The sequence below is a fragment of the Oncorhynchus gorbuscha genome, linkage group LG03 (assembly GCF_021184085.1).
Source record: "Oncorhynchus gorbuscha isolate QuinsamMale2020 ecotype Even-year linkage group LG03, OgorEven_v1.0, whole genome shotgun sequence".
NCBI classification, from domain to species: domain Eukaryota; kingdom Metazoa; phylum Chordata; class Actinopteri; order Salmoniformes; family Salmonidae; genus Oncorhynchus; species Oncorhynchus gorbuscha.
The window spans coordinates 78,823,861-78,838,574 of NC_060175.1; the positions used below are offsets into that span (position 1 = coordinate 78,823,861).

The 14,714-nt window shown below is 41.8% G+C and overlaps 1 protein-coding gene across 1 annotated transcript; it reads left to right on the forward strand.

Moving 5' to 3' along the window:
- Positions 1-3,711: 3,711 nt before the first annotated feature.
- On the forward strand, positions 3,712-14,077 carry srm (spermidine synthase). Its single transcript, XM_046343841.1, has 8 exons — positions 3,712-3,987; positions 4,746-4,866; positions 5,022-5,114; positions 5,228-5,381; positions 5,542-5,625; positions 6,001-6,146; positions 12,710-12,832; positions 12,981-14,077. Exons 1-8 carry the CDS (start codon positions 3,857-3,859, stop codon positions 12,996-12,998), a joined length of 870 nt encoding a protein of 289 aa, XP_046199797.1. The 5' UTR covers positions 3,712-3,856; the 3' UTR covers positions 12,999-14,077.
- Positions 14,078-14,714: the final 637 nt, after the last annotated feature.

The window sequence follows — 14,714 nt, forward strand, 5'->3', positions numbered from 1 at the left end:
ACAGATTTGTACCTTGTAAGCTCGGGGGTTTGAACTGGCAACCTTCCGGTTACTAGTCCAACGCTCTAACCACTAGGAAAAGAATGTGTCAATTGTGGGAGTGCCCATGTTGCTGAGGATCAGAAGTGTCCAGTGCGTGAGAGACAGGTTGAGGTTGCCAGGGTCAGAGTAGCCCTTGATCATGACTCTCAGTTCCATTACATTACACATAAGTAATTGGACCAAGGCATCTTCTGTAGGGGTTGCTGTGGTGCTTGGTCTGAAAATGAATATGCATCGCTTGCGGTACGGTTTTGGAAGAATAAGGACCTTTTATCTTTCAAATCGTCAATAAATAATAATAAAATAAAGGTTACATTTGATACATACCTTTTATAAAGTTAGGGTTCCCACATGGCCATATTTCCATGTTACTGCACTTGTTTACGGAAAACAGATGGAAGACAGTGGACTACCTGTGCTAATTAGCTATCTTGAGTCTCTGAACACCTGTGTGTAAACGTAAGACAGATGCCACAAATGTGTTTTCACTGAAAAATACTGTCGGTGTATTTTGCATTTATGAAATTATTTTGATGTGATGTGAAAGTAGAAGGATTTATGTTTCTAGAAACGTACCGCAATTGAGAATCAATTCACGTTTAGATTGAGTTTTTGTCTGTTTTGGCTTCCTGAGCCAATTCGGCCTTTAAACAGAACATGTAAGGTCCTTGGACTAAGGAGTAACGTTAAGCTCCTTTAGTCCAATATTGGGCTTGGGTCAGAGTAGAACAGAAGGTGGCTCAAAGAGCGGCAGGATGATTCGGAATGAAGGAAAGTATATGAGAAGATGGCGGAAACTGTGGTTTTGTTTTAAACTGCTAGTGAGTCGGGTGAAGATAATAGCACAGAGAGTGAGAATGAGTGGGTTACAGTGGCGAAAAAGAAGAGAAACACAAGAAGTAAAGTTGTGGTGGGAACTAGAAAACCCCTAGCCTGGTGTAGTATCAGTTAGGGTCAAAGCACAGTGGAGACTCCTCAGAGGAGGAAGGGGAGGACCATCCTCAGTGAATTTCATAGAAATAAAATAGTGAAACATTAAAATGATCCTTTTTAGATTTACATTTACATTTAAGTCATTTAGCAGACGCTCTTATCCAGACCGACTTACAAATTGGTGCATTCACCTTATGACATCCAGTAGAACAGTCACTTTACAATAGTGCATCTAAATCTTAAAGGGGGGGGGGGTGAGAAGGATTACTTATCCTATCCTAGGTATTCCTTAAAGAGGTGGGGTTTCAGGTGACTCCGGAAGGTGGTGATAACTATACTAAATATATTCACGTCCCCAAATAATTTATTCAAAAACACTGTTTTGCAATGAAGGTCTACAGTAGCCTCAACAGCACTCTGTAGGGTAGAGTCATGGTGTAGCCTCTGGGTACATTGACTTAATACAAACAATACAACACAAAACCTAGGAGGATCGTGGTTTCCACCCGCTTCCATACTTACACAGTAATTATGACAAATTCTGGAGGACAGTGCTCCAACCTATCAGAGCTCTTGCAGCATGAACTGACATGTTGTCCACCCAATCAAAGGATCAGAGAATGAATCTAGTACTGAAAGCATAAACTACAGCTAGCTAACACTGCAGTGCATAAAATGTGGTGAGTAGTTGACTCAAAGAAAGACAATTGTTGAACAGTTTTGAACAAATGTAATTACTAAAAAATTGAGAAGCAAGAGAGATTTTGTATTTTTTTAGCTAGAGAATGCAGTTAGCTAGTTTTGCCTACTCAAACACCCGGCTCAAACAGAGAGGGATGCTATGTTACCTAATTGGATATGGCTATCCAACACTGTAACTCTTCCAAGTCAAGGTAAGCTTTTGGTTTTATAAATGTATTGCCACTGTGTCACGACGCCGAGGTCGGTCCCTCTTCTAGCCATCGCCGATCCACCTTTCATTTTCCATTTGTTTTGTCTTGTTTTCCCGCACACCTGGTTTGCATTCCCTCATTACTCGTCTTGTATAAAACCCTCTGTTTCCCCCCATGTCTGTGTGTGGAATTGTTATATGTAAATGTATTTGCGCCGGGTTATTGTAACCCTTGTGTGTTTAGTTTTCTGAGTGCCGTGTTTTGTTCTCCTCAATAAAGGGCTCTGTTTGCTACCCATTTCGGTTCTCCTGCACCTGACTTCCCTGCAGCCAATTACGCACTCCTTTACACACTGGGGCCTGCCGGTGTAAATGCTTGCTAACTGTACACTGTACTCCATGATTGTAGCGGGTTTACTAACGCGTTAGTTCAAGTAGCTATGTTAACTTGACGTAAGCTATGTTGACAACAATGTAGGCTGTGTGTAGCGGTTATGATATGCAAGTTTGGCTTGGAAAGGTTTTTGTTGCCTGGTCACAATCAGTTGATGTGTGATGTGTTGATATGATTTGTTTAATAGACGTCTGGATACTGTGTTTCAGGATTCTGTGGCCATTTACACAGATGGTTCAAAAGATCCAAGGACAGGACGGATCATTACAGATAATCTGGCTGTACTGTGTATATACGGCGGAGCTGATGGCCTTACTGTTGGCCTTGCAGTGGGTGGAGGAAGTTAAACCAGACAGAGTAGTTATTTTCTCTGATTCATATGCAATGTTGATGAGTCTGCAGTCCTTTAGATTACGTAGCAGACAAGACATAATTTAGGATGTACTACAAACCCATGGCAGGATTAGACAGATGGGTATACAGAAGATTTACTTGGGTCCCAGCCAATGTGGGGTGGAGGGGAATGAGGCAGTTGATGTACTGGCTAAACAAGCACTTAGTAGTGGGTATGTTGATGTTGTAGTTTCAACGAGCAAGGCAGAGGCAAAAGGCCTGTTATGGACAGTGATGAGATACTAAGGGCAGGCATGTATTTCAAGTACAGAGGAAAGTCAGGGGGGGGGGGGCAGTAGCAAAGGACAGCAGAGAGGAGGCTATTTTTACTAGATTAAGGGTGGGACAAAGCCGGTTGAATAAGACTTTAAATGTGATAGGAAAGCATCCAACAGGAAATTGTGATTATTGCCAGGAAACAGACCATGGAACATATTTGATTTTTTATTTAACCTTAAAGGGAAAGGGGGATACCTAGTCAGTTGTACAACTGAATGCCTTCAACTGAAATGTGTCTAACGCATTTAACCCAACCCCTCTAAATCAGAGAGGGGTGGGGGGCTGCCTTAAATCGACATCCACGTCTTAGGCAAGTCAGTTAAGAACAAATTCTTATTTACAATGATGGCCTACCGTGGCCAAACCCTCCCCTAACCCGGACGACGCTGGGCCAATTGTGCCCCACCCAATCATGGCCGGTTGTGATACAGCCCAGGATCGGATCAGGATATGTAGTGACGCCTCTAGCACGGCGATGCAGTGCCTTAGACCTCTGTGCCACTCAGGAGCCTAAATATTGCTATAGTGTGGGCAGTATCAGAGAGAAGCTGAGATCTCGTATGACGAAGAAGGGGATACAGGAAATTAGTTTAAAGAGTATATTGAGGAGAACGTCATTAGATTTAGTCTCAAATATTTGAGATTTTTTGCTGCCAGCCCGTTACCTGCGAGCAACGGGCTTGGCAGGTGGGATTTAGCTTCTCCCTCTCTGTCCCACACTCCAGTGCAGTAGGTGGCGGTAATGAACCATAACGTTGGATACCAACCACCGATAAAACCACCGAAGAAGATACCAAAGCGAAGAAGGCATGCTACACGCCCCAACGTGGTTCACAGCTCAGTCAGATTTATTTTGAATGAAACATTAACAAATATTTTTTGTTTGTTACTATAACGAACTGTAAACTTTGACTGCATCAATAATGGACAGCATAAAAGACGGATGGTTCACAGAAACGTGTACGTTATGGCCTGGACAAGCGATGAGTCTGCAAGTAGAAGAGGTTCTTTACCAACAAAAATCTAAATTTCAAGATGTCATGGTTTTCAGGAGGTAAGTAGCTAGCTATTTAACTAGGTAGCTAACGCTAGCTACCAACACAACTGTTTATGCTAGCTACGTTAGCTAGTTATGTAACGCTGAGTGGCTGGCTAGCTAGTATTTAGTCTGCTTTTAAAATTGAAAGGTTAAGTAACTGTTCTCTCATCTAATCATTATTGCTAGAAGTTTAGCTAGCGCTAACTAGTTAGCTCACGTTAATTAGCTATCAAACGTATCTACCTAGTTAGCTGACAGCAATATCTCAACGTCGTTAATCTAGCTACTATACGGTTAGTTACCTAATTGGTTCCAAGGGTGTAAATGTTTCCAAGGTTTTCTAGCTAGTTATTTGTTTTGATTGTTTGTCGCGGTCATTTTATTCATGTTAGCTCGTTAGCTAGCCAAAGCTAACTATCTAGCTAGTTTAACTTGCCAGATGTCATGAACCCAAATGTTGCCATTTCTCACTTCCGTCATTGAAATTGCTGCAATATTATGTGTGTTAAGTAATGTAAGTAGCCCTGCATTAGCTATCATGTTTTGGCACAACTTGTCTCATACGTAACGTTAGTTGGCTAAATAGGTTGCTAGCGTTATCTTGCCAGTCATAACTTTTATTTGACACCCCTAACCCATTCCTGATTTATTATCATGCAACCACATCCAGTCTGTTCCTTTTTGACCTGTTCCTGCTCTTCTAGTGTTTCTGGGGTTATTTGTTTGCACTAATTAGTCATTTGAGTAAGTAATCTCATACCATATATTTTCAGCAAAACCTATGGAAATGTACTTGTGCTGGATGGAGTTATTCAATGCACAGAGAGAGATGAGTTTTCCTACCAAGAAATGATAGCCAACCTACCTCTGTGCTCCCACCCTTGCCCCAAAAAGGTATAGTCATCCCACCATAAATTCAGTTGAACATATTATACTACAAGACTTAATTGTGCCTTGTAGAGAATCCAGGACAGATGACCTTTTGGGGAAGTTTTGGAAATTGGTGTCTTGTATCACTTATTATAATGAATGTTCCCTTTTCTTTGCAGGTCCTGATTATTGGTGGAGGAGATGGTGGTGTCCTGAGAGAAGTGGTAAAGCATCCACTTGTTGAATCAGTGGTTCAGTGTGAAATCGACGAGGTAGGTACCAAACACTAACTGGAATCATGCTCTTCCCTCAAAATGTAATTGACTGGTAACAGCATAGAAGACAGAAGTGTAAAGTTTGTTATAATATTCACTTTGCCCTTAAGGATGTAATCAATGTGTCGAAGAAATACCTCCCAGGTATGGCGCAAGGGTTCTTCAGTCCCAAACTCACTCTGAATGTTGGGGATGGATTTGAGTTCATGAAACAGAACCAGGATGCCTTTGACATCATTATAACAGATTCATCTGACCCTGTTGGTAAGGAAACAGATGCCTGCGACATGAGTGTTTTATTTGCTCATATTTATGTGTAATCTGGAAAATAAATGTACCTTTTGATAATTGACGTATCAATAGCTATCTCAAGTGTTCATTTTTCCGTAAGTCTAATCCAGTTACTTATGTCTTGCTGTTACAGGGCCTGCTGAGAGTTTGTTCAAAGAGTCTTATTATGAACTAATGAAGACAGCCTTACGAGATGGTGGAATTCTTTGTTGCCAAGGTGATGTGATTTCTACTGACGCTTCAATTCTGCTTCAGATATCGTTATTAGAAAAATAATAAAGTCGTTATTAGAATTACACAAAGTGTGTGCAATTCATAGCAGTATCACGAGGTAAATAGACAGCCAATCTAAACTGGCCAGGAACCTGTTGCCACCTATATCACATTATTATAGCAAGATTGCCAATAAGATACATGTTCAATTGGTGAGGGGAGTCAGAAGACCATCCCTATCTTTATTTGTAGCAAATGCTGCTCAGCAGCTTACTTATTGCCCTGTGAGGAAATAGTTTGATTTTTTTGCAGTCGGTTACATCAATAACGCTGACAGAGAATTGACCCACCCTTTTTTGTTTGCCTCTGATTTCCACAGGAGAGTGTCAATGGCTCCACTTGGAGCTGATTAAAGAGATGCGGACCTTCTGCAAGACACTGTTCCCAGTGGTAGATTATGCCTACTGCACCATTCCCACCTACCCAAGTGGTCAGATTGGCTTTATGCTGTGCAGTAAAAATGCTGTAAGTTTCCATCTTTGTCCTGGTTAGCTTTTTTCTGTCTTCGGTAATGTAGTTCTTAGTGGTTCATTACTTATAGAAATGAATGAGTTAAAGTTTGTGTACTTTTTAAGCAAGTAGTTTTGAAACTAGTTCTCAACAGCCAAAAAAAGGTCCTTGAAAATATATTTGTATTTATGAAGGATCCCCATTAACTGTTGCCAAGGCAGTAGCAACTCTTCCTGGGGTCCAGCAACATTAAGACAGTTATAACATTTAAAATATTACATGACATTACATTTCACAACACATTGTGTGCCCTCAGGCCACTACTCTACGACCACATATCTACAATACAAAATCCATGTGTGTGTAGAGTGTGTGTCTTGTATGTACAACGTCACGTACCACGTCGTTGTTCTCTGTCCATGCAGGTGTGTGCAAAGAGTTAAAATAAATTCTTAGATGTGCTTGGGCCCATCCTGTAACCTCATTACTTTAACCTTACAACATCATTGGAAATGATTTCATCTGCCAATCAACATTGTTCATCAGGTTACAAGCCAGCGATTGAAAAACAAAAGGATAATATGGAATTATTGATTTGGATCATTGACATTACAGGAAGGCAGGCCACAATGTACTTATCTATAATAAAAAAAAGTGGAAACAGTTGCCTTTGATAGCCTCTATGGAATGAATACTGTGTGTTGTGCCCAGGATATCTAAATGGATGAAAGAATAAAAGTTTTTTTTTATTAGCCTTTAACTAGACAAGTCGGTTGAGAACAAATTCTTATTTACAATGATGGACGACACTGGGCCAATTGTGAGCTGCCCTATGGGACTCTCAATCACAGCTGGATGTGATACAGCCTGTATTTTAACTAGGTACTGTAGTGAAGCCTCTTGCACTGAGATGCTGCGCCACTCGGGAGTCCACGATAAATCCTTATCGTGAAATAGTACCCAAATTCAACAAGAGACATAAGTGATACTATTTAGGAAGATTGTGACCACAATGTTTCTGATCGGGTTGAAAATGATCAATGTATTTGCAGCTGAAATGCCATCTCATCTGTATCCTATACATTTGCTTGTCCAACCAGGGCGGCAGGTAGTGGATCAAATCCCAGAGCTGACAAGGTAAAAGTCTGTCATGCTGCCCCTGAACAAGGCCGTTGGCCTACCGGGGAACAGTGAAAATAAGAATTTGTTCTTAATTACTTATTAAGCCTAGGCGTCCTGCTAGCGAAACAACTTCCTATGAAACTGGAGGGCACGCAATTCAAATAAATAATCATAAAAATTGTGAATATTAAACATTTAGGTACATACAAGTGTCATATCGGTTGAAAGCTTAAATTCTTGTTAATCTAACTGCACTGTCCGATATACAGTAGCTATTACAGCAAAAGCAGGCCATGTGGTTGTTTGAGGACGGCGCCGCATATCAAAATATTTTTCCGTCGGCACAGGTTTCATGAATTCACAAATAGAGATTAAATATGAACTTTTTGAAAATCTTCCTCTGATTTGTCATCCAGTGTCCCAGCTATAACATGTAGTGTTTTGTTAGATAAAAATCCTTCTTTATATCCCAAAAGGTCTGTTCAGTTGGCGCCATCGATTTTGAGTAATCCACTCGTTCAACATGCAAAGAAAGGAGTCTGAAAATCTATGCCTAAACTTCAAAATACATTTCCATTTGTTCCTCCATTTGTACTTCCGGCTCCGACTGAGATGGCCGCCTCGCTTCGCGTTCCTAGGAAACTGCAGTTTTTAGTTTTTTTACGTGTTATTTCTTACATTAGTACCCCAGGTCATCTTAGGTTTCATTACATACAGTCGAGAAGAACTACTGAATATAAGATCAGCGTCAACTCCCCATCAGTACGACCAAGAATGTTTTCCGCGACGCGGATCCTGTGTTCTGCCTTACAAACAGGACAACGGAATGGATCGCATGCAGCGACCCAAGGAAACGACTCCGAAAAAGAGGGAAACGAGGCGGTGTTCTGGTCAGACTCCGAAAAAGGGCACATCGCGCACCACTTTCCAGCATTCTTCTTGCCAATGTCCAGTCTCTCGACAACAAGGTTGACAAAATCCGAGCAAGGGTGGCATTCCAGAGGGACATCAGAGACTGCAACGTTCTCTGCTTCACGGAAACATGGCTTACTGGGAAGACGCTATCCAGGGCGGTGCAGCCAACGGGTTTCTCCACGCATCGCGCCGACAGAAACATACATCTCTCTGGTAAGAAGAGTGGCGGGGGCGTATGCCTCATGACTAACGGGACATGGTGTGATGAAGGAAACATACAGGAACTCAAATCCTTCTGTTCACCTGATTTAGAATTCCTCACAATCAAATGTAGACTGCATTATCTTCCAAGAGAATTCTCTTCGATTATAATCACAGCCGTATATATCCCCCCCCCAAGCAGACACATCGATGGCTCTGAACAAACTTTATTTAACTCTTTGCAAACTGGACACCATTTATCCGGAGGCTGCATTCATTGTAGCTGGGGATTTTAACAAAGCTAATCTGAAAACAAGACTCCCTAAATTTTATCAGCATCTCGATTGCGCAACCAGGGGTGGTAAAACCTTGGATCATTGTTACTCTAACTTCCGCAATGCATATAAGGCCCTGCCCCGCCCCCCTTTCGGAAAAGCTGACCACGACTCCATTTTGCTGATCCCTGCCTACAGGCAGAAGCTAAAACAAGAGGCCCCCACGCTGAGGTCTGTCCAACGCTGGTCAGACCAAGCTGACTCTACACTCCAAGACTGCTTCCATCACGTGGACTGGGACATGTTTCGTATTGGGTCAGATGGAAATAATGACGAATACGCTGATTCGGTGTGCGAGTTCATTAGAACGTGCGTTGAAGATGTCATTCTCATAGCAACGATAACATTCCCAAACCAGAAACCGTGGATTGATGGCAGCATTCGCGTGAAACTGAAAGCGCGAACCACTGCTTTTAATCAGGGCAAGGTGTCTGGTAACATGTCCGAATATAAACAATGCAGCTATTCCCTCCGCAAGGCTATTAAACAAGCTAAGCGTCAGTACAGAGACAAAGTGGAATCTCAATTCAATGGCTCAGACACAAGAGGCATGTGGCAGGGTCTACAATCAATCACGGACTACAAGAAGAAACCCAGCCCAGTCACGGACCAGGATGTCTTGCTCCCAGGCAGACTAAATAACTTTTTTGCCCGCTTTGAGGACAATACAGTGCCACTGACACGGCCTGCAACGAAAACATGCGGTCTCTCCTTCACTGCAGCCGAGGTGAGTAAGACATTTAAACGTGTTAACCCTCGCAAGGCTGCAGGCCCAGACGGCATCCCCAGCCGCGCCCTCAGAGCATGCGCAGACCAGCTGGCCGGTGCGTTTACGGACATATTCAATCAATCCCTATACCAGTCTGCTGTTCCCACATGCTTCAAGAGGGCCACCATTGTTCCTGTTCCCAAGAAAGCTAAGGGAACTGAAGTAAATGACTATTGCCCCGTAGCACTCATTTCTGTCATCATGAAGTACTTTGAGAGACTAGTTATGCATCATATCACCTCCACCCTACCTGTTACCTTAGACCCACTCCAATTTGCTTACCGCCCAAATAGGTCCACAGACGATGCAATCTAAACCACACTGCACGCTGCCCTAACCCACCTGGACAAGAGGAATACCTATGTGAGAATGCTGTTCATCGACTACAGTTCGGCATTCAACACCATAGTACCCTCCAAGCTCGTCATCAAGCTCGAGACCCTGGGTCTCGACCCCGCCCTGTGCAACTGGGTACTGGACTTCCTGACGGGCCGCCCCCAGGTTGTGAGGGTAGGCAACAACATCTCCTCCCCGCTGATCCTCAACACGGGGGCCCCACAAGGGTGCGTTCTGAGCCCTCTCCTGTACTCCCTGTTCACCCACGACTGCGTGGCCACGCACGCCTCCAACTCAATCATCAAGTTTGCGGACGACAACAGTGGTAGGCTTGATTACCAACAAAGACGAGACGGCCTACAGGGAGGAGGTGAGGGCCCTCGGAGTGTGGTGTCAGGAAAATAACCTCACACTCAACGTCAACAAAACTAAGGAGATGATTGTGGACTTCAGGAAACAGCAGAGGGAACACCCCCCTATCCACATCGATGGAACAGTAGTGGAGAGGGTAGCTAGTTTTAAGTTCCTCGGCATTCTTACATCACAGACAAACTGAATTGGTCCACTCACACTGACAGCGTCGTGAAGAAGGCGCAGCAGCGCATCTTCAACCTCAGGAGGCTGAAGAAATTCGGCTTCTCACCAAAAGCACTCGCAAACTTCTACAGATGCACAATCGAGAGCATCCTGGCGGGCTGTATCACCGCCTGGTACGGCAACTGCTCCGCCCTGAACCGTAAGGCTCTCCAGAGGGTAGTGAGGACTGCACAACGCATCACCGGGGGCAAACTACCTGCCCTCCAGGACACTTACACCACCCGATGTTACAGGAAGGCCAAAAAGATCATCAAGGACATCAACCTCCCGAACCACTGCCTGTTCACCCCGCTATCATCCAGAAGGCGAGGTCAGTACAGGTGCATCAAAGCTGGGACCGAGAGACTGAAAAACAGCTTCTATCTCAAGGCCATCAGACTGTTAAACAGCCACCACTAACATTGAGTGGCTGCTGCCAACACACTGTCATTGACACTGACCCAACTCCAGCCACTTTAATAATGGGAATTGATGGGAAATGATGTAAATATATCACTAGCCACTTTAAACAATGCTACCTTATATAATGTTACTTACCCTACATTATTCATCTCATATGCATATGTATATACTGTACTCTACATCATCGACTGCATCCTTATGTAATACATGTATCACTAGCCACTTTGTCTACACACTCATCTCATATGTATATACTGTACTCGATACCATCTACTGTATGCTGCTCTCTACCATCACTCATTCATATATCCTTATGTACATATTCCTTATCCCCTTACACTGTGTATAAGACAGTAGTTTTGGAATTGTTAGTTAGATTACTTGTTGGTTATTACTGCATTGTCGGAACTAGAAGCACAAGCATTTCGCTACACTCGCATTAACATCTGCTAACCATGTGTATGTGACAAATAAAATTTGATTTGATTCAGATACCCTAAAATATAATCAAACTAATATTTCTTACGGAAAGTAAACTCAATAGGAAACCGATTTTTAGCAGGTGCGTCTTGGCACGCGCAAACACGGATTTCTATGCCGGTGTCCTCGTACTAATACTTATTTGTTTTTTAAGTTATAAGCCTGAAACATTGAACAGACTGCCGACACCCAGTGGAAGCCATAGGAATTGCATCCTGGGAGCTAGAATTGAGTATTCCCTTATACTGGCCATTGAAAGAGCATTGTCTCTCTCTCTCAAAGAAATCTGGTTGGTTTTTCTTTGGATTTTCTCCCACCATATCTATTGTGTTATACTCTCCTACATTATTTTATAATTTCTACAAACCTCAGTTTTTTCTTTCCAATGGTACCAATTTTTTGCATATCCTGGCTTCAGGGCCTGAGTAACAGGCAGTTAACTTTGGGCACGTCATTCACACAGGAAGTGAGGATAAAGGGCCCTTTTAACTGACTTGCCTAGTTAAATATATTTTTGGGGTTAGGCTACTTTGTTTCCGGATAAATGCATTGAAAGAGAGAAGTCACACTAGCAAGGTCTAATACTGAGCAAAGTTCCGGTTCCAATCCAAGTGCCATAGACGTTTAGCTAACTCCAGGCGTTTAAATGAAAATAGAGCCATTTGGCCACAAACACACACAAGTGGTGGGTTTGATGTCAAAATGAGAATGCATGAGCAAGAAATAACCCCACATCTTCTGTAAAAAATATGGTGGTGGATCTTTTATGGGGCTATTATGCTTTCAGTGGTCCTGGGGCCCTTGCTAAGGTCAACAACATCATGAACTTTACCCTGTACCAGGACATTGTTGCCTCTGCGGGGAGGCTGAAACTTGACTGCAAGACGATAACCCCATACCCACATCAAAATCCACATTTTAATGGCCGACTCCGGACTTCAATCCCAGTGAAAACCTGTGGTTTGAATTGAAGAGGGAACTCTATAATCGCAGACACAGGATATAAAGACTCTGGAAGGGTTCTGTATGGATGAATGGTCTAAGATCCTTCCCAATCCAACTTGTAGAACATTTGATCTGTATATCTAACTTTGGATGCATTCATAATTGTTCTATTGATATATTCTTGCGGTGCTCAAAAAAGGCATGCGCTTAGCTAACATGCATGAAGACCTTAAATAATTGCATCTAAGGATTTCTGGGATTCATAGGTTAAAAGATGACTACATATGGTTTATAATGCATGTATGAACCTTACATTGACAGGTCTATTCCAAGATGTGGGGAAAAAGTCGTTTTTCAGGCCTCTAAACAACCAAAGTATTTAAAAACATTCTGAAACCCAATTCCGTAGTGATGACTTTTTTTCCACGGTCAGTCACAGTCCCATATTCTTACAACAATTGTGTTTTTGTATTTAGCAAACCACTTTCAGAGATCCCGTGAGAGAACTATCAACAAATGAGGTGGAAAGTATGAACCTGAGGTATTACAACCCGGAGATCCACAGAGCATCGTTCATCCTCCCTGAGTTTGCAAGAAAGGTAACCCTGTTACAATCATATTTATTGTACATGTCAGACCCCTCATACAGAAATTGATGGCATTTCCCCCACCCTAGTGAAATTCCTACACCAGGTATCTTCCATCCTTGCGTTGTCTCACTTTTATCCATACTATTTCTCTTCACAGGTACTGAGTGAAGCATGAGTGGCATGATGAACAAAATCTTAATCCTTGACCTGATTCTCTCTGGCAACAGAAGCAACACGAGCTGCTACGCCTCTTTTCTCAGTCTCCACCAGGAAGGAAAGACCTTCAGTGGGCAATTCTGTTCCTTTCAGAGAGTATTAATTCCTTCCAGTGCTTCCTTCCAGTCTTACAAACTATTTGTATTTATTTGTTCTGGAATTTGTCATGTCTTGATTCTTAAATGGTAATCACTTATGTCAACATCTAGTTGGAAAATGAGGTGGGATGGAAAACATTCATACCCTACTCTTTGGAGCAATGTGATTCTAACACATTAGGATGGTTGTAATCATAGTACTTGGTTGTATAAATACCAGATTACCTCTTAAGATTAAGGTACACTCAATTGCAAAACATGCCCACTCTGGTTTAAAGAAAACCAATACAAACGTATTCGTCTTCGCACCTCTCCGTCAACTCATTCACCCAAATAATTCAAGATGATCCAATAGTGCCTGGATTGTGTTTTTCCATTACAGTAGTAAACATTTGTTGAAGTGGTTTCTATCATAGTTTACGAATGGTATGATTTTTATATTGGTTGAAAATGTATTATCTGCCACAATGGAAAAGCTCAGGTCAGAAGTTGAGTTGAGAACATTACCACTTTAAAATGTCAACAGAAGTGTTGATTGTTTCCTATATAACACTTGTTTAGATATAGTTTATTCACCAATGGAGATGACGTTACATGTGTAAGTTGATTGAATGCTGATGATGTACTGCACATCAATTTAGTTGGTTTCTTATCCTTTGCTATTCAATCCCTATATTTGGTACTATATGGTTGTTGATCTAGTATGGAATAATCCAGAATACTGATGTCAAAATTATGCCTTTTGGTTTTTATTTCTTGGGGACCTGATTTGTTATGATCTTAGGTGTGAAATATTGAAAACTATAGATCTCCATGGAGTACGTATCAGTAGTGCATCCATACTAAACCTATGTCCAAGGCAATGGTGTTACACATGAACATTTAAGATCATGTTTTTTTATAAGAATGATGAAATATAATAAATCTGAGGTAAACTGGATATCTGAGACTTGTTTCTCTGTTTTAAAGCTCCATATCTCTCGTCCAAAATCAAGTGATTATACAAAAACTGTATGAAGTGAGAAATCCACCTGAACTAGCTCAGGCATGAAAATTACGATGAACCAATTTGGTTTCAATCCCACATTGTAGAATTGTGTCCACTGCACAGGGCCCTTCAGAAAGCATTCACACCGCTTGATATTTTCCACATTTTGTGTAGAGCATGAATTTAAAATGGATTAAATTGAGATTGTCTCATTGGCCTACACACAATAATGTCAAAGTGGAATTGTTTGTAGATTATTTTGACAAATTTAATTAAAAATAAAAATCTGAAATGTCTTGAGTCAAGTATTCAATGCCTTTAATGGCAAGCCATAAGTTCAGAAGAAAAATGGGTTTAAGTTGCATGGATTCACTGCAATGTGTTTAACATTTTTTTAATGATTCCATCTCTGTACCCCACACATTATCTGTATGGTCCCCCAGTACATTTCAAACACAATGATCAGGGAGGTTTTCCAATGCCTCGCAAGGAAGGGTACCTATAGGCAGAAGGAAGAAAAACAGGCATTGAATTACCTTTGAGTATGGTGAAGTTATTAATTACATTTTGGATGGTGTATCAATACACC

Coding starts and splice junctions, on each gene's coding strand:
- srm (XM_046343841.1), top strand. CDS start 3,857: ATGGACAGCATAAAAGACGGATGGTTCACAGAAACGTGTACGTTATGG. Junction 5,382..5,541: donor AGATTCATCTGACCCTGTTG/GTAAGGAAACAG, acceptor TTGCTGTTACAG/GGCCTGCTGAGAGTTTGTTC. Junction 6,147..12,709: donor TGCTGTGCAGTAAAAATGCT/GTAAGTTTCCAT, acceptor TTTTGTATTTAG/CAAACCACTTTCAGAGATCC.